Below are 19,791 nucleotides of genomic sequence, written 5' to 3' on the forward strand. Positions count from 1 at the left end.
TGCAGTGCGGACCCTGAAGTCCCTGCTCTGCCTTCTGCGGCGTGAGGATGTGGTGGTGGCAATGGAACGCAAGTGTGGCTGGGACACGCTGCTCTCTGTTGACACCCACCACTTTGCCGTGGCTCTGCTGGCCAGGTGAGACCCCTTCTCCCCACTGCCTCTGACATTTGTGCTCTGTGCCCAGGTGCCCCCATCAGTCCCCGTGGTCGTGGGCTACAGGGCCCTGTCACTGAGGAATGGCCAAGCACACTGGAAAAGGCAGGGAGAGGAGGGTGCCCATGAGCAACCAACTCCCACATGGCCCAGGTCCCCTTGCTGGAAGGCTGATGGGGAAAGATGAGAAATCTGTGAGTCACTCCTGGAAGAGGTTTGCCCACTGGCTCAGGGTCTTGTTTCCTTTTTGCTCTTGTCAGAGAAATTTGCCATTCAGCCATACACTTTTGTTCCGGGATTGCATTCTACCTGCTCAGCCTGCTCGGCAAAGAAATGCCATACTGGGATTTCCCTGCCCTGGCATTCCTTGTGGAGGTGAGCCTCAAGGCCAGCACTGCCTTGCTGAGCTGCCTCCCAGCTCTCTGCCCTCTCGTAGCCACAGCTGCCAGAACGGTGCCTGTGCCCCGTGCTGCTGCCTGGGCCCAGCCCTGTGCGGTTGAGGGCTCCTGCTGGCCGGGTCCCCTGTCACTGCCCTGTGCCTTTCAGGTCCTCGAGTGCCTGGACTTGAAGGAATGCAGTGACAGTGTTCTGGAGATCATATCAGAGAACCTGCAGAGCGAGCACAGGGCGAGGCGTTACTTGGCACTCAGAGGCCTCGTAGTGCTGGGCAAGAATCCCTTGATGGTGAGGAGGGGACAGTGGCTGAAGCCATGCAGGCAGCGTGGGGCTGGGCAACGCAGTCGCTTGGCCTTGCCTGGGCTTTGGGCGCTGGGGCAGCTGCTCCCAGCTCTCCTGCCTCCCGCTTCAGCTGCCCGAGTGCTTGGGGACAGGCCTTTGGCCTCTGGGCCCTGGGGCAGCAGGGTGGTGTTTCACAAACTTGTGTTCAACACAGGCTGAAAAAATGGGGAGCCTGACTGAAAGTCTTGTGCAGCTCCTGGAGGAAAATGACAGTGACATGGTCAGGATGACCATTCTTCTACTGCGATATTTGCTCCTGGATAATGGTGCCCCAATACCCACCCCCATCGCCCTGCAGCTGGCTGAGGCGCTCCTGCCACTCTTTGACTGCGTAAGGCTCTGTGCCCACGGCCACGGCCACTGGCTGCTGCCCGGACACTCGGTGCCCTGTGGAGATGCAGCCCGGTGCCCTGGGGGGCCTGGAGAAGCTGATGCTGAGGTCTTTTGCCCTTGCTTTCATACAGGATGATAGCCAGGTGCAGCTGAGCTCCATGTGTATCTTTCAAGAGATGCTGGACTTCTTAACGCCAGAGGGAAGAAAGGCCCTGAAGTCCCACGTGCGCCAGAGCCTGTTCCCACTCTACTTCCACTGCCATGATGAGAATCAGCTTGTAGCTGAGGTGAGGACTTGTGGCCGGCTGCTGTCCCCATGGGAGGGGCCTGGGCTGCCTCCTGCCCTGGCACTTTGCGGGCTGCAGCCTCCTCCAGGCTGTTGGCACTAGGACGCTCCTGTGCCCTGGCCTGTGGGGCCATCTCCACATCTCTGCTGCTCCCCAGGCCTCCCGGGAAATGCTGCATTCTTCAGCCAGATTCCTGAAGAGGAGGGATCTCCATCAAGTGCTACAGGTGGATCAGATATGGAGGTTCGGCGAGAGCCTGGTAAGGACTGCCAAGAATGCCCAGCCTCAGCCTGGAGAAGGCCCCCGAGGGCGATGCTCAGTGTGCGGGGGGGGCAGCTGTGCCCTTGCCCGCTGCTGCACGCAGAGGCCGCGCGGGCTCTTCTCCAGGCTCCCGTGGGCCAGAGCCGGGTGCCCGTGGAGCCCCGGCCCGGCGGAGCTGCGGGGCGGGCCGGCACCGCCGCTCCCCGGGCAGCAGCCGGCCCTCGGGCCCCTCCCTTCGGGAGCCCGGCGCCGGCGGCTGCTGGCCGCGCCTCAGGGCTGTGCGGGCAGGGGAGGCCGGGGCTGGGCGCAGGCAGCGCCCGGCCGAGGGGCTGAGCCCGCGCCAACCCTTCCTTCCCTCCCGCCGCTCTCTCCAGCTGGCAGAGGACAGGAGCAGAGCGGCCGAGCACCTGCGCCGGGCCCTGCGCTACCTGCAGAGCCCACAGGAGCCCCTGCGAGAGGCGGCCATCAGGTTCATGGGTGAGCCACGAGCCCGGGCTCCCTCCCCGGCCCGCCGCAGCTCGGCCCCAGCCCCGCTTGCTGCCCCGGCAGTGCTGGCCGGGCCCGGCGCCGTGGAGCCCCGGCTGGCCTCGGCGCTGCTGCCGCCCTCTGGCAGCCGTGCCCTGGGGCGGCAGCGTGCGGCCAGGGCCCGGACTGAGCCCCGCCGGGCCAGCAGGCCGTGTGGCCACAGCGCCAGCAGCGCCGCCGGCAGGGAGCTGTGCCGCTGGGGCCCTGACAGGCTCTGTGTTCACAGGGATGGCCGGGCGGCACCTGAGGGGGCAGCAGCAAGAGCTCCAGCTGATCTGCAGTGGTGAGTGAGGGCAGCGGGCTAAGAACAGGGGCTGACAGCAGGGGGAGCTGCAAACCCTGCCCCAGCTTCAGAGTGCTCTGCTCCCGTGGGCAGAGCACACAGAGATTTCAGGGCCACGTGTGCCATTCGTCGCCGGCAGCTTTGGGGTGATCCCCTGGGTCCCTGCTCCCTCCTGGCCATGGCAAGAGTCGGCTGCCATGGCCCTGGCACGGGGCTCTCCTTGGCTCCCCACAGATCCGGCATCTGACCGTGGCTCTGTTCCTCTCTCTTGCAGCCCTCGAACGCCTGACGGAGGACATGAGCAGTGCCGTGTCCGAGCTGGCACTTGAAACACTGCATGTCCTCCGAGCAACAGCGAGCGGGCGATATTCCATCTTCCAGAGGCTGCAAGATCAGCTGCGCAGGGCATGGATGACTCGGCCTCGGCCTCGTCTCTTGCGGCTTGGCTGGCTGCACTGCTGGAGCTCGGTAGAGAGCTGATCCAGGAGGCTCTCTTTGCTGGGCTAACATTCGCCAGATGGGTTTTTCTTTATGAGTTTTCTTTTGTTCTGTTGCATTTTTTATTCTATGTAAAAATAGAAAGTGTTACAATATACAGACTCTCAGGAGATTTTCTTTGCTGCCCAGGGTCTCTAGGGCATAGGGAAAGCAGGGAAAATGGTGCTTGTACTTAGCATCCTGCCCAGGCGTGCAGTGGGGAAGGGGAAATGGCCAGAAGCCCCTTGGCCTTTGGTGGTTCCGCTGAAGCCTTTGTGCTGCCGACAGAGTGGCCGGGCAGGGGCTGGAGCTGCGGGGATCCCTGCGAGAGCGGTGCCTGGAGATGGCCACAAGCCCTGTGCCAGGCAGGAAGCGCCATCTGTGTCCTCCTGCCCGTGTGCTGCTGCCTGCGTTGCTGAGGGCTCCGAGGTGCCTCCGGATTGTTCTCCTCTGGAGCTGCTGTGGGGCTGCGGTACTACTGCTGGGCAGCTTGACTGGGCTGGGGGAGACCCTGAGGGGCTGGGGCACTGAGAAGCCCTGAGCTATTGGGTGTCAGAGGCCATAAGCAGCCCCCTGGCAGCCGCCTTGTTCCTGCTGTAGCTGACTTGCAAAACAGATCCTGGGTGCTCTGGAACTAACAGCATCTGTGTTGTTGGAAACTGAAATGCAGAGAATTCTCAGACCTTTGGTCTTGTCAGCAGAGCTTAGAATTAAACACAGGATTTGATCTGACACCTTGGAAAGGGCTTCCAAACTTGGGTGCTGGAAGCGAGAATGTGGATTTATATTTTATAGCAGAGACACGTGGAGGAAAGTTGATGTGGAGGAAAGTTTAGCGTTGTAGCGTTCAAAATGTAGAAAAACTAAAAGTAGCTACAATGGTAAACAAGAAGCTTAGGATGCAGTGCCGTAGGTTTGTGTGTCATAACATGGTTGGTTGGCTCAGGAAGCTTACACTGTAGCATGAGTCCATAGGAGGAAATATTGAAGAATTGGGTCCAAAACATAGATATTCTTGTTGGCAGTGTCTTATTGGCCAAGAAATCCTTAAAAGCTCTTGTAACTAGAAGTCTTGCGTCCTAGTGAGCCGTGCAGTGGAGATGGGAGCCAAACTCACTCTTGCTGTCCATGCCCAAGATAAGGAAAAGAAATGGCATCATCTAAAAAACCCAGAGGTCCGCTCTCTAGCTCCTTCCTAACTCCTTCAAATCTCCCAAAGTGTGATTTAGCTACGAACAGATGACAAGGCCTCGTAATGCTGGCTCTTTGACTCCAAAGCAGCTGCTTTAGAATCTTTCACATAACCCTGTGTAGTTATGTGCCAGAAATGTATCATTTTAGGAAACTTTCCCAACGGACTTGAATGGGGGTTTGTTTGAAAGGTGTTTGAGGAGAAAGCCTCCCAGCAGAGGTCTGGCCTTTGGCCTAGCTGTGTCCCTGCTGATTGTGAAGTGTGCCATCAGCTGCAGGGCTTTCTGGGCTAAAAATATCATCAAGTCACTTGGCCTATAAAAGCTGGACCCACTTTTGGGGCAAATTTGGAGACCTCCTCTATGGGTGGATGGAGCACCTAGGATTTTCCCAATTGCCGGGAATGGTTCTCCAGGTCCCCGGTGTAAAAGGGGGCTCCCCAGCAACTGCGCATCTGTGAGATGAGAAACAATTGTCTTGGTTTGAAAAGACAGGTGTCTGCTATGGAAGGCAGAAGCCTTCTCTGAAATAGAAAATGTAAATCCCCTCCCTTCAAATGATTTTAATCTAGAAATTAAAATGCTCTCAGGGAAAGCTATGGGAATAGGACCGAGCCTGTAGAGCAGGGCAGCGTTTGCTGATGGTCTGAGCTCTTCCTAAAGATCCTGTCGGGCTGTCTTAGACCCCTGGGGCCAGGGATTCCTTCCAACTTGAGCCACTTTGGGTGGGCTGGGGGCAGCCCCAGGGCAGGTGGCAGCGTGTGCAAGGGCCCTGGGTAGCACGCTGCAGCACGGTCACCATGGCACAGAATGGAAGCCGGTGTCCAAGGGCCCTTTGTGACGTGTGGGAAATAGAAGCTTGCCCAGGTGCTCGGAACACCCAACGGCTCAGAACGGGACAGAGCAGAGCCGTGAGGAGCCCCCGCACAGCGCACTCGTTCCCATCTGACCCGGAGCTTTTCTGCAGCCTTGTTCCTGAGGCTGAGCTCGAGGCCCGAGCACAGGACTCACTGACCTGTGGCCTTCTGAGGCTTCTGTTCTGCAGCTGCCCTCAAGGGCAGAGCGTGGGACTTGGTGCCCCGGAGCTTTTCCAGGACATCTCTCCTGCAAGTATCTCCAGTCAGTGGCATGGAGCAGAGACCCCCGAGAGTGCCCAAGCTGGCCTGGCTGGGGGAGGAGGAAGAAGGCCCTGAAGCTGCCCCAGCACAGGAGACGGAAGAGGTGGTGCCCTTCCAGCCACCACAGGAGGGTGAGTGGCAGAGCTGGGCCGCAGAGCTGGAGCCTGCAGCCAACTTGGTCCCACCCCATGCCATCCCATGCCCTGGGGACATGCCCACAGACAGTACAGAAGAGGGGCCAGGCATACACCCCGCAGTGGCCATGCTCCATCCCCCTGGGGCATCCCAGGGCTCTCCCTTCCTGGGAAGCGCAGGGCTGGGCTGTGTTCTCCAGCCTCTCCCGCAGCCCCTCAGCTCTGGCTGTGCTCACTCTTTGCCAGATGCAGCCCTGGAGCGCACGGGGGAGCAGGAATCCAGCCGTGGCCGCTTCCGCAGCACAGCTCAGGTACCTGCAGCCATCCCCACCTGGGCTGGGCCTGCTGTCCCTGCTCAGCCGAGCACCGTGTGTGAAGCAGTCCATGCAACATCCCCGGCTTCTTGCCCTTCTCCTACAGCTTGTTCGTGAGTTCATCCACAGCATCCAGCAGGGATAGACCAGCACTGAAATAAATAGGGCAGGAGATCTTTCTCCTTTTCAATGCCTTTATTAAAAGTGATCAGCTCAGGTTGGGAGGTAAGACGGGTCTGTGGTCATGCCTTTGTCGCTCCCAGGAGTGGCTCAGAGGAGGAGGAAAATGCAGCTTCGTCGACTAGGGTGTGGAGCTGGGGGTCCTGTCCCCACAAAAGCAGTGGGGATATTCCCCTAATTCTGCTTTTTGGGTTTTCTGTCTAGGGTACTGGGTCTAGTCAAGGTCCTTTTAGTCTGGGGCTAGGGGCAACAAAGGTTCTCAGTGTCTCTGCAGGCTCTGGACATTTGTCATCATGTCTAGACATCACTTTGATCTCCTAATTCTGTATTGGCTTGTCGCTTTTGGGGCTTTTTTCGGTAAGTGTGTTTGGGGTCCTTCCCATGGCATGCTGACTCTGAGGTTATTTTACATGTGCGCCATTGTCCCCTCCTTTCACTGGCCAAGAGGGGCCATCCACCTGGCCCAGGCAGGGTGGTACTGATACAAAAAGGGGAATTCTCAACAATAGAGAGTTAACGACCTACTCTTAATAGGTCATTGCAACATGAAGCTAACAAAGAACTCTCTTCTGCCACTACTGGTTAAACTTGTAATTCTGCAAACTTTTTAAAAAAAAATGGGTAACCCTTTTTTACTCATAACATCGGGCACGTGACCACTATATATGGATAATGGAACTCTGTGCTCTGTGCTGTTTGGTGATTTTGAATCACAGAAGTGATGTTCTAAGAGAAGCAGTTTCCTCCAATGGAAAAAAAACCAATCAGCAGATAGCTTTGAGAATTGACAATCTGTTAAACCACTAAGGAAACTGTACACGGCCCTGTGAAGACACACGTTAAAGATGAAAAAGCCTGGGAGGGTCTCTTTCCCTTCTGGCAGGCACAGAGGTAACAAGGCTGACCCAGCCCCCATCTCAGCCAGGGCAGCCTAGGCGGCTCCTGCCGTGGGGCCGGGCCCCTTCCCAGGGACCCCGCCAGGCCCCATCGGCTGCCGGGCAGGGCAGGGGAGGCCGCGGGGCCGAGGCCGGGCCGGGCCATGGCTGCAGTTCCAACATCTGGGCACTGCTGAGCCCTGCCCCGCCGCCAGCCCGGGCCGAGCCAGGATCCGCCGGGCCCCAGGAGCAGCCCCGGGCCGGGCCGGCTCGGCCAAGGTTCTGCCACCGTTGGGGTTCACCCACAACCCCCGGGCAGGGGGAGGAGAAGCCATCGGCCCCCGGCCGTGCTGCTGCTGTGTTCTGGCCTGGCTGCTGAGATCCTGGCCCTGCCCCAGCGCGGCCCATCCTGACACAGCCCCAGCACAGCCACTGCAGAAACCTCCATCGTTTCTGGAGGTCTCCAAGGACCGAGCCCGGCCGGGGTCATGGAACAATCTGTAGGCCCCGGGTGAGATATGAACTCTGTCAGTGCTTCCATTCTCCCTCGAGTGAGAGAAAAGGACAAAGTGCAGGAACATAGAGGAGCAACGTGAACACAATGAGGTCCATGAAGAGGAAGTTGAGTCCCAGATGGGAGGGATGAGGAGATGCCTTGATCTTGGGGCTCTTGTAAATCCTGTTGTAAAGCTATGGAGAAGGATGTAATTGATACATCAGACTCTCATTTTCCCTATAATGCATTGAAAAGTATGGGGAGATGACTTGTTCAGCAAAGGCCTCCATGCTAAAGTAAGGAAATGTTGAAGTATCTGTGATTTCATGAGAAGTTTTTACCGAGAAAGGAGCAGAGTGATGAGACCCTGTGCCCTCGGGGAGACAAGACCTCTGTTTCCAAAGATGAAAATTATTTCAGACATAGATGAAGAAAACCTCTGCTCTTAAACAGCTCACCTTCAAACTAATACCCCACAAGTTGACATGGCGCTTAAACACAGCTGAGGGAAAAGCTGTGAAAAATGGGAGGGACTTGACAAAGTTTTCCAGGTGGCTGCTATTCATGGAAATTAAAAGCCATGGGAGAACAGTTTTCTTGTGAAGAAGTCTCCACAACATTAACAGGAGGAACTTCTCTCCTTAAGTGAACTGAAAAAAAGAATATTGTAGAGGTGGTAAACCGACTGAAAATTTTAGGTTTTGTCTCCTTACACTGTCAGTAAGAAAGAAGAGGTTGTGGGGAGAGGAGAAGTGTTCTGAAAGTTTTGTTCTGATTCCTATTGCTCTTTCTTTTAGCTGTTAATAACATTGTCTTTATACCCTTTTAAAGTTTTGAGCCTACATTGCCTTTTTCCTAATCCTATCTCACAGCAGGAAATGAGTAAGGATATTCCAGTGAGTGCACTGGTAATTAGCCAACTCTGAACCCACCACACTTATTGATGCATAGGCCAAGAAATCTCAAATTGGTGAACCAAAACCACTACAAAAACCTCCCTGATGAGCTGCATGAGAGCAGAGGGAAATCAAGGCAGACCCATGGCTTTTTAGAACTTGCTTGATCCTAATGGAACTTCAGGGCCTGAGGGGAGATGGCACAAAACTTTCCAGAAGCCAAACGCAGAAGAAACACCCAAAGTGTTTTGAGGCATTAATGGGTCCCACTGAGGTCACTCTCCAACATAGGCTCCTCATGGACTCCTTGGAGGACAGAATTGGTGGCCAGGAGTGAACAAAAACTTCTCAGAGACTCAGTGTGGGAAGGAAATTCCAAAGTACCTTAAAAACCCTTGAGTATCACAAAGTATTAATGAGCCCCACTAAGTGTCAGTACAAAGCTCTCAAGGGACTCCTTAAAGCAGATAATTGGGGCCATGATTGCACAAACCTCTCACAGAGTCTGTATCAAAAGGGAAACACCAAGTACCTTAAAAGAACTGAAGTACCTTGAAGCATTAATGAGCCCCATGGAGTGTTGTTACTGACAAAGCCTCCCCAGGGACTAATTACAGCAGATAATTGGAGGCCATGACTGCACAAACCTCTCAGAGACTCCAAGGCAAAAGCCAAACCCAAAGTCCTTTGAAAAACCTGCAGTTCCTGGGAGCATGAAGGAGCTCCCAGGGCCATTCCTGAGCAAGGCTCCCCAGGGACTCCTTCCAGCAGATCCCTGAGGCCACTGGGATGTGGGCTAGGGGGGGATGCTGAGGGTAGGACAAGGGGCTGACAGTGCCCAGCCTGGCTGGGGCTGTGCCAGGAGGCCCCAGTGCCTCAGGACAAGGTGTCTCCTCCCAGCTCTTGGTGGCACAGACCCTGCTGTGGCCCAGGGCAACAAGACTTGGCTTCTCTTTGTCCCCACCTGTCATCAGCGCCTCCAGTTCTCTGCTCTGCCTGGGGCCTGGGGACACTTTCTCTGTCGTGTCCCTCAGTGGGACCCATTAAAAGTGAAAGAAACTTTGGAGTGTGATTCTGACTTGGAGTTCTGGAGAGGTTTCTTCTGTTCCCTCTCAGGGACTGATGTTCAGGGCCTTAGCACAAAGCCCCAGAGGGTCATTAAAGTCCTTGTGCTGTGTCTTTGCTGCTGCTGAGCTGGGCTGGGCTCCTGGCACAGAGGAAGCTCCTGGTAACCAAGAAGAGCTTCAAAAGCACATTTCTCTTGATAAGCAGCTCTTCTGCCAGCCCAGCAGGGCTGGGGCACTGCCTGCAGCCACCCTAGGCACAGCACAGAGGCACAGAGAGCTTCAATCAGTCAGGGCTGGGAAGGTGCTGAGAAGTGCCTGGGGCACAATCCCTGCCAGCCCTGGGCACAGGAACCTCTGGCTGCAGGACAATGCAGCTGCAGCTCCTGGAGTGATCTCCTAAAGCTGGAACATCCCAATGCCTACAGACCCTGTGAGTACATTCTGATTCTCTCTTGTGCAGAGCAGCCAGGGGTGCCCAGGGCTGTCCTGCAGAGCAGGGTCCTGCAGCCCAGGGCTCTGTGCTGGGGCAGGGACTCTGCTGCCTGCCAGGGAAAGCTCTCAGCCAGCCCTGGCAGCTGCTCCCAGCTCTGGGGGACAAGATCTGGGTGGGAGGAGACAGCTGGTAAGGCTTGGAAGTGTTCTCCTTGTGTGGGGAGGGTGCTGCATTGGTCAGGACTGCTCCCAGCATGGCCTTTACTGCAGAACATTTCCAAGTAGATTATACAGGGAGCAAAGCAAGGGAGAGGCTGCATAAAAAGGGAAAAATCCTGCTTTATTTATCTACTGCTCTGGGTTGCCTGGATGGGAAATTGCCCATAGATATTTATCTCTCAGTACAGGTTAAAAAAAAAAAATAAATCACAGATCTGAAAAAACAAGGCAGTGACAGAAATCAGCAGAGGACCCCTCACAGGCAGCATCAGTGTCACGTTTCCAGCCTTCTCAGGGTTTCTCTGAGGTTGCCATCAGAACCTGCAGAGCCAGAGCTGCCCCTGGGCAGTGCCAGTGTTGGGAGGGGTCTGCAGGGCAGAGCTGAGCCCCCAGGGCTGGGCTGGGCTCTGGCAGCAGTGGCAGGGCCCAGACCTGGGCACAGGGAAGCAGCTGCTGGCAGGGACAGCTCCAGGCAGCAGAGCCCAGGTCAGGCAGTGGGGGGAAAGTAACCCCCTGCTGTACCGGGATATTTAACATCCTCTCCAAACCCAGCTATTCCGTGATCAATTTTTTTACAGATCCCCATGCCAAGACAGCACAAATGTCCAACAGCAGCTCCATCAGCCACTTCCTCCTGCTGGCATTGGCAGACATGCGGCAGCTGCAGCTCCTGCACTTCTGCCTCTTGCTGGCCATCTCCCTGGCTGCCCTCCTGGGCAACGGCCTCATCATCAGCGCCATAGCCTGCGGCCACCACCTGCACACACCCATGTTCTTCTTCCTGCTCAACTTGGCCCTCACTGACCTGGGCTCCATCTGCACCACTGTCCCCAAAGCCATGCACAATTCCCTCTGGGACACCAGGACCATCTCCTACACAGGATGTGCTGCTCAGCTCTTTTTTTTTGCCTTTTTCATCTCAGCAGAGCTTTCCCTCCTGACCATCATGTGCTACGACCGCTACGTGTCCATCTGCAAACCCCTGCACTACGGGACCCTCCTGGGCAGCAGAGCTTGTGCCCACATGGCAGCAGCTGCCTGGGCCAGTGCCTTTCTCTATTCACTGATGCACACAGCCAATACATTTTCCCTGCCCCTGTGCCATGGTAATGTCCTGGGCCAGTTCTTCTGTGAAATCCCCCAGATCCTCAGGCTCTCCTGCTCAAAATCCTACCTCAGGGAACTGGGGCTCATTGTTGTTAGTGCCTTTTTATCGATTGGCTGTTTTGTTTTCATTGTTTTCTCCTATGTGCAGATCTTCAGGGCTGTGCTGAGGATCCCCTCTGAGCAGGGCCGGCACAAAGCCTTTTCCACCTGCCTCCCTCACCTGGCTGTGGTCTCCCTGTTCCTCAGCACTGCAGCATTTGCCAACTTGAAACCCCCCTCCATCTCCTCCCAGTCCCTGGATCTGGCCCTGTCAGTTCTGTACTCGGTGGTGCCTCCAGCCCTGAACCCCCTCATCTACAGCCTGAGGAACCAGGAGCTCAAGGCTGCAGTGTGGACACTGATGACTGGATGGTTTAAAAAACATTAACCTTCTGTATAATCACAAATCACTTGTTGTAAATGTCAGAAATCACTTGTAAAAATCATCTTTTATGCTTCATATTGGCTTCATTTGGGGGGTTCTTTTTCTTTTTTTTTTTCATGTTGTCCACAAAAAAATGTTATTTTCTGTGCCATTCTTTATTCTTCTTTCTTCACTCTGTCATTGAGGGGCTGTGCTCTCAGTGGCTTTAAAGGAACTAAAGGATCACCAAGCAGAGTTTTCTGCAGAGATGCCCTTTTGTTGCTTTCTCTGTAGCTGCAGCAGCAATGTCTGTGTGCAGAGCTGGGGGCAGATCAGTGCTGGCACAGCAGCTGTGCCCAGCAGCAGCAGCACTTGGTGTTGCCAGTGCTGCTCCCGTGGCCTTGCCCCGCTGCCCTGGTGGCCCTGGTGTTGCTGTAGGGCCTGAGTGCTCTCGGGGCTGGACACAGTCCTGGGGGTGGCAGTGCCAGGGCTGCAGCAGGGACAGGCCATGGGCACTGCTGGGGCAGCGCTGACGCCTCAGGCCAGGCCCTGGGGGCTCCAGGCTCCTTGCCCAGGCTCTCTTCAGAATACACCCAGGCCAATGCTGAGCACAGAAAACCCCCGTGAGCAGCCCCAGGGTGGCCGTGGGCAGGCTGGGGGCAAACAGCATGGCTGGGGCTCTGCAAGGGCCCTGGGGGAGATGGGAAGGAGCAGCAGAGCAGGGGCTGATCCATCCCCAGTGCGCTGGACAGCCCAGGGCAGTGTCCCGGAGCGTCCTCATGGAGCTGCCAACAACATCCCCCCTCTGCAGCCCTGGCCTCTCCCCCAGCTCACACAGGTGCCACATCCTTGCAGGCACAGACACGGCAGCACTGGCTCAGGAGCCCCTGTTTGCATTGCACAGAGCAGGGGGAGCACCCCCATGCTGTTGGTGTGGGGACATGAACCTGAGGGAGCACAAATGCCATCAGCCCCTGGGGCCAGCAAGGGCTGGGGACAGCAGGGAAACCACTCAGCTTTGTCCTGGCCTCTGCAGTCAGCCAGAAAGTTTCTTCCCATCAGCTGGGAGTTTCCTGTCCCACTGCAGATGGTGTTGTTCAGAGCCAGGGCTCCCTTGCAGCCGCTCCCAAATTGTCCTGAGCATTTCCTCTGCTTCACCTTTCCTTTCTTTATTCTTCCTGCTGCACATTTCTTCCTGTTGCCCACCTCTGTTCCCTGCCCTGCAAACAGCCCATCCCTGTTTGCCCTTCCCTCTCTGGCCCCACTCCCCATTCCAGTTCCTGACTTGGCACCAGGGGAATGTCCCTTGGACAGCAGGACCATCCTCCAAGTGCTGCAGGAATTGTCTTTAGGCTCCTGCAGTGCCTCCTGCTGCTCCCTTGCCAGAGGCATCACAGGCCAGGGGGGCACATCTGGGCTGCTGTGTCTGGCTCTGGGGCTCCCTGGTCTGGGCAATGAGGAGGAGCTGCAGAGGCTCTGCAGGACTGACAGGATGGGCTTTGGGGCTGGCAAGAGAATCTGAGGGACCGGGGCTGCTGGAGCTTCTGAAGAGGAGGCCAAGGGCTCACTGTGCAACTGCTCCAAGGGTGGTTTCAGAGAAACACAGAATCAGCAAGGTTGGAAAGGCCTTAGAGATCATCAAGTCCAACCTGTGCCCTGACACTGCCTTATCTCCCCTGAGCCTCTTCTTCTCCAGGATAAACAACCCCAATTCCTTAGCCACTCCTCACAGGACTTGTGTTCCAGAGCCCTCACCAGCGTTGTTGCCCTTCTCTGGACACGCTCCAGCCCCTCCATCTCCTTCCTAAATTGGAGGCCCAGAACTGGACACAGCAACTAAAGGTGCTGCCCAACCATTGCTGAGCACCGGGGAAGAATCACTGCCCTGCTCCTGCTGGCCACACCATTCCTGATCCAAGCCAGGAGCCATTGGCCTTCTTGGCCACCTGGGCACACTGCTGCCTCATGTCCAGCCTGCTGTCCATCAGTCCCTGCAGGTCCCTTTCTGCCTGGCTGCTCTCCAGCCACTCTATCCCCAGCCTGTAGTGCTGCAGGGGTTGTTGTGGCCAAAGTGCAAGACCCGGCACCTGGACTTGTTAAACCTCACCTTGTTGGATTCATCCCCTGGATCCAGCCTGTCCAAGGCCCTGTGCAGAGCCCTCCTACCCTCCAGCAGATCAACACTCCTAGCCAACTTGGTTTCACAACAGTTCCATGAGGCCCCAGAGTGTCCCAATGGTCTCCAGTATTCCATGAGACTTTCCAGAGTCACAATGTCCCTTTGATTCCATGGGACCCCTCGGTGACACAAAGTCCCTTGGATCCATGGGCCCCACAGTGTCACAATGGCACCTTGGTCCCCCAGAGCCTTGCAGTGTCACAATGGATCGTTGGTTCCATGAGGTCTGGCAATGCAGCAATGCTCTCCTTGGTTCCACAGTGCCACAGTAGTCTCTTGGTTCCAAGGGCCACCACGGTGTCAAACATGCTTCCAAGATAGATGGATTTGGGCGTGTCTAGCCCTTCTTCTTCTTCTTCTTCTCTACCTCCATCTTCACTGGTGATGTTGGCACTTTTAGATTGGTGTAGTGTAGAAGCTTACTGTCTAACATAGGTTATAGGTATTGGAAAATAATTGTAAACATGTTACACGTAGATTTTAGTATATAAAGATAACACTGCCCTGGGGGCAGGCCGAGTGCCTCTGACTGTCCTGCTGAGCAGGCCTCAGCTGGACAGGAAGAAAATTTTATAGATAAGATACAATAAACAATATTAAGACTGAAAACTGAAGAGCTTTGACTCATCCTTTGAACCCGCGGGCTGAAACAGAGACTTTTAACAATAAGTCGGGGTCACAAACCCTGCGGCCACCTGACAGTGATCTGTCACAATGCTCTGCATGGTTCCACAAGGCCCTGCAGGGTCACAGTGGCCTCTTGGTTCCATGAGGCCTCACAGTGCCATAAGGAATTCCTTGGTGCTGCAGTGTCACACTGGAGCCCTTTTGACACAAGATCCTGCAGTGTCTCCAGGGATCCTTGGTTCCATGGGGCACCACAGTTTCACAATTGTTCCCTCAGTTCCCAGAGTCCTTGCAATGGAGCAATGGCCCCTTGATTCCATTGTCCCCAGGCTCTCCCAAGGGTCTCCTTGGCTCCATGGTGTCACAATGGCCCCTTGATTCCACAAGGCCTTGCAGGGTCACAGTGGCCTCTGTGGTTCCACCAGGACCGAGACTGTCACCGTGGACTCCTTGCTTCCATTTAGCCCCACAGTGTCACCATGGCCCCTTGGCTCCGTGCTGCCATGTCGTACACAGTGTCACCATGGTCCTTTTAGTGCCACCAGGCCCCGCAGTGTCACCATGGCCCCTTGCTTCCCCAGGGTCCTGCAGTGTCACAATCATCAGAGAATCAGCCAGGCTGGAAAAGACCTTGGAGAGCATCAAGTTCATTCTGGGACCCAACACCACCTTGTCACACAAACCAGAGTCCTTTGTTTATCTGGTTTCTATTTGAGCTAGGTCTTACGAGAATCTCAGAGAACCTGTCATACCTGAGATAGCCCAGATACCTCAAATGGCATGAAATTAGCAGGATGGCTTCTGAGGTCGTGTTGGAAAAAGAAAAGTTTAAAAAAAAGTCAAAATTACAAAGCTCTTGCAGTGAAAAAGCGATCTAGGGGCATAAGATTCTTGCTCCTGTTAAAAACACCCCACAGAGGTGATCATTTCTTTTGTTCTCTTGTTTTTCTAGTGCAATATTTAGGTAGGACCTTTTGGCTTCTGTCTAATTGGGGGGCTTTAGTTTTGAGGTGAAGTCCAAAAGGTCCTATGTGGTGTCTTTTTACCAAATTGAGGAGAGAAAATTCTGGGCTTTTTTCCTTTTTAAGAGGACACCTTAATCAAGACTCTTCATGGTAGGGACTGTGCCACCATGGCTGGGCCAGCACAGGGGCTGGGCCACCATGGCTGGGCCAGCACAGGGCCACAAAGGGGCCACTCAGCCTCTGCCAGGGCTGACAGCAAGGCCAGGCACAGACAGGGAATTGCTGAGCATGGCCTGTGCTGGCCAGGGCTGACTGTGCCAAAGGCAGAGCTCAGCTGCCCTTGGGGGCTGCAGGAACAGTCCAGAGCCCAAAGAGCCTCCATGGCTGTGCTGGAGACCAAGGCTGCAGGAGGGAAATGCAGGGCTGCTGCGGGATGGGGAGGGCATTGAATTCCAGCACACACCTCAGCTCTCTGATGATCCCAGCACCATGCTGGGCCCTGTTCCAGACTGGAGCAGAGCAGATGTTGGTGGGACAGGAGCCCTGTGGGGCTGTCAGGGACCTGCAGCTTGCAAGGTGCTCTGCTCTCTCTCAGGTGCTTTTGGAGAGATCCAATCCCAGCTGGGCACCTCAGGGCACAAGTGGCACTGCCTGTTCATGGGCACACAACTGATGTCTGCTTGTAAAGATGACCTGGTTTTGATTCCTGTTAGTTTCATAATATACAAGGAAATCTTTTTTATCTGGGTAACTTGAGTACTTTTAAGAAAGGACAATGCTTTCCCATCAGGTACGGGGATTTCCTGGAAGTTTACTGATGGCAGAAGGAGAAGAAATATTGATTTTCCCCTCTACTTGTGTCAGCAATATTCAGTCTACTATTTAATTTGCCTCTTCCTTCACGTTTTTACTGCTCTCCTGTTAAAATGGCCCTGTCTAAGGACATCTCTTCATTTAGAGCAGGTGGATCTATGTACTTCCTGCTGCTCCCAGATTTTCTCTTTTAGGTCCTCTCTGTTCATTCAAGTACTTCTCACCTGACTGGTTTCATGCTTTGAGCTGTAAGAAGTTGCCCAATATTTCTGAAGTTGAAATAAAGATATAATTATTCATCATCTCAATTGTGTTTATATTTATCACAGAATTGCGTTTTCTTATGTCTTTGTCAAGAACCGTTTCTGTCTGGAAATCCCTGGGGGGTGGGGGACATGTCAGATGCTGCTGGGACATCCCAGAGAGCTGAGGGAAGAGCTGTGATGGTTATTGAACTGTTCAAATGTTCAACTTGTGTTTGTTGGCAAGAAACCTTTCTGTGCCTCTGAGGGTCACCAGTCCCTGAGCCCAAAGGACACAAACCTGATGAGTTGTGGTCGCCACAGCAGGGGCACTTGGACCTTGGCTCTGCACAGGAGAGCTCTTCATCCCCTTTCTCTCTCTTCCTCCCTCTGGGCATGGAGGGAGCTCCTGACTTCAGCCTGTGACTCGTGTGTGCAATGAGCAAATCTGGGCAGAATTAGGACAGGGAAGGTTTGGGGGACCTTGGGACGCAGAAAGTGCTTTCCATTTCTGGGCACAGAATTTGTTTTCCATTGCTCTGAAACTGTCTGCTGTGGAAAGTGGATTTAATATCCAGTAGAGGAATTTTTTTTGCATTTTGAGGGATCTGTGCCTTCCCTTGGCTTTGTTGGCTGACAAGAAATGAACATCCCTCTGTGTCTCAGGCAGCTCCTTCTCCAAGGAGAGCAGGTGGGAGTTGGAGCCAAGGAGCTGAAAGCTGTAGGTGCAGCCTGGGCTGGAGGGAGCTCAGATTTGCACAAGGCTGCTCTGAGTGCCAGGGCTGGGCCAAGCAGGACAGACAAGCCCTGACTCCCATCCCCCAAACAACTCTCTCAAGGAGACATTTAAGAGGAATTACCATTATTTGTGTACTCTGAGTTGGATTCCTTGGAAAAATACCACCAAGAGATTCTCAGGAGCTCAAAAGAACAAACCAGTCATTACTGTCAACTTTAGAAAATCAGAGAATCTTTGGCAAAAGGTTTAATATGACATTGTAGTGGTTTTGGTTTGCTAATTAAGGATTTTCCTAATTTTGAAATTTCCTAATTAATGTATTGATGAGTGTGGTGGGTTTTAGTGTTAGTTAATTATTTATGTATTTATTTTGTTGTGAGATAGGATTATGAGAATGGTAAAGGAGGCCAAATATTTTAAAAGGCCATAAAGAAATTTTTATTAAAAACAATTTAAAAGGAGAAAGGTAGTAAGTATTAAATTAAACTCTTTGGAACACTTTTTTTTTTCTTTACAATTTTTTTAATGGAGATTTTTTTGCAAGAGGAAAAACCAGATTTTTTTGTTCTTAATTTTGTCATGGATAATAGTTGTCTGGGGAGCTTTGTTATTGTGAAGTTGTTTTTATTGCTACAGACTTTTTTACAGCTTGTTGATAGGCCATGTTGACTTATGGGGTATTGTTTTAAAGATGAGTTATTTAAAGGTAAAAGACTTTTTTATTTACTTTTAAAATTATTTTTATCTCTGGGAATAGACATTTTCTCTTGGGGATAATGGATTGCTTTTTTTTTTCCCCGTTTAAACTTTTGATGAAATTACAGTTATTTTAACTTTTTTTTTTTTTAGTATGCAGATTTTTGTTTTATATTAAGCTGAATTTTTTAAAATAGTTTTTTGTGTTATAAAGAGTTTTTTCTTGATAGTTTATAAGATGATTTTACTTTTAAAATTAAGGTTTTTTTCTTCTTTTTTAATTGGGATTAAATTTCTTCTTTTCTGACTTTGATGGTTTTATGTTTTTTTTTACATGCTAATATAAAAAAACAACATAAAACCATCAGAGTTTGGTTTTTTTTTTTATTCTATGGAGGATTGAAGTACTGAAAGGATTAACACCTGACATGCTGGTAACTTGTCGTGGAAGTTGTGGTTGGGATGTGTTAGGATTGGTTTTATGGTTGGTTTTAGGGGGGTTTTTGAGTTTAATTATAGTTGTAGAGTTATTTTGTATGGCTTGTAGGTTGTAGGGATTTTTTAGTTTGAGTTGTGTTTGGGGGGAGGGGACTTAATGGTAAGATTTTAATAGGTGTGGCCAGCTTTGCTCTGGTTAGGTTCTTGTAGCCTCTTTTGTTTCCCTCTTTGGGAGTTGTTGGGGTTTGGTTTGGTTAGAATGGAGCCAATGGCGGGGGGAGCCTGGGGAGGGGAGAAGGGTCTCTGCCCACAGCAGGGCTGCTTGGATTGGTTTGGTTTGGTTGGATTTGGTTTGGTTTGGTTTGGTTTGGTTTGGTTGGGTTTGGTTGGGTTTGGTTGGATTTGGTTGAGATGGGGGCCGGAGCAAGGGCCTGCTGCTTCCTTGTTGACTGGGAAAGAAAGAGGAGGTTCCTGGGTTTTTTTGTCTTTAACATATGTGTTACACTGAGGCACATTCAGTGTCTTAGTGGTTTAACAGATTGTCAGTTACACAAAAAGTTTTGTATTACTTTTTAGAATTCTTCTCATGCCAAACTATGACAGACATTCAATCAACGAAAAACACTTCTCAAATCATTGACTTGGCCCATTCGACTTCACAAACTCTAAGCCTGTTCAATTTATTATTAATCAAAATTTGCAGGAGCACAGAAACAGAAGACACAGAAAGAGGGAAAGACAAAAAAGATACAGAGGAGTGCACACAGCAACAACACCTTGTTCCAGCAGTGTTCAGATAGAAATTCCAAGAGGATGCAGGGTCAAGATGTGTGCTTGCCTTTTGCTCAGCCTTCAATACCCCTTGGCCTTCCTGGGCCCTTCCCCAGGTGGGACTTGGGCTCATTTGGTCATTCAGGAGCTGGGCTGGGGGCTCCAGAGGTGGCTGTGTGTCGTGGTTTGAGAGGAAATGGTTTTTTTGGGATGGTGTGGTCACACCAATCGGTGTCCAGATTTTAATATTGGCACCTGGTTTGCCCACTGAGGGCATGGATACGCCTCTGAGAACACAGGGGGTTAAAAGCTGTGAACTCCCACTGGAAGTTCCTTTTGAGTTCAGGCCCTGGACCAGAGGAGACCTCTCCCCTGTCAAGCTCTGATCTGGGCAGGGGGGGGAAGGGAGCCATGTGGCCGGAGGGAGGTAGGCCAGGCCTGGGCCAAAGGGTCGAGGAGCATTGCACTGTGAGGGCTTCGGGCAGCCGTCCCCCATTCCCCCCCCCGGGGGGAGAGAGAGCGAGAGCAGACTGTGCTTGTGATAGCGCGGCTGGAGTGAAGGAGAAGGGGGGGGTGCCCAGCAGGGCAGCCAGCCATGGGAGTTCATGAACCAAACCGGCAGAGCCTGGGACTTTTAACCCTTCTTGGGACGATGGAAACCTTGCAAATGCTGATTCCTCCTGGAGTTGGTGAGATTGAGAGAAGTTGAGAAGAATTCTAGGTGGGAGGAGATGATGGAGTGGCTTTTGGCTGGACTTTTCTTAGATAGCTATGGACAGAACCCTTGCATTCCTGTGACACAGAGACTGCATCTAGGGGGAAGCAGTGGCTCA

General features: G+C 53.0%; 1 protein-coding gene across 1 annotated transcript; it reads left to right on the top strand.

The window, feature by feature from the left end:
• Window positions 1–10,561: 10,561 nt before the first annotated feature.
• LOC132334998 (olfactory receptor 14J1-like) lies at window positions 10,562–11,512 on the top strand. The gene has a single exon (XM_059861119.1). The coding sequence runs from the start codon at window positions 10,580–10,582 to the stop codon at window positions 11,510–11,512; it is 933 nt and encodes a 310-aa protein (XP_059717102.1). The 5' UTR covers window positions 10,562–10,579.
• Window positions 11,513–19,791: the final 8,279 nt, after the last annotated feature.

Source organism: Haemorhous mexicanus, chromosome 16, assembly GCF_027477595.1.
Source record: "Haemorhous mexicanus isolate bHaeMex1 chromosome 16, bHaeMex1.pri, whole genome shotgun sequence".
Taxonomy (NCBI): domain Eukaryota; kingdom Metazoa; phylum Chordata; class Aves; order Passeriformes; family Fringillidae; genus Haemorhous; species Haemorhous mexicanus.

What these genes read in the sequence shown, in the direction of transcription:
- LOC132334998 (XM_059861119.1), top strand. Translation starts at nt 10,580, where the DNA reads ATGTCCAACAGCAGCTCCATCAGCCACTTCCTCCTGCTGGCATTGGCA.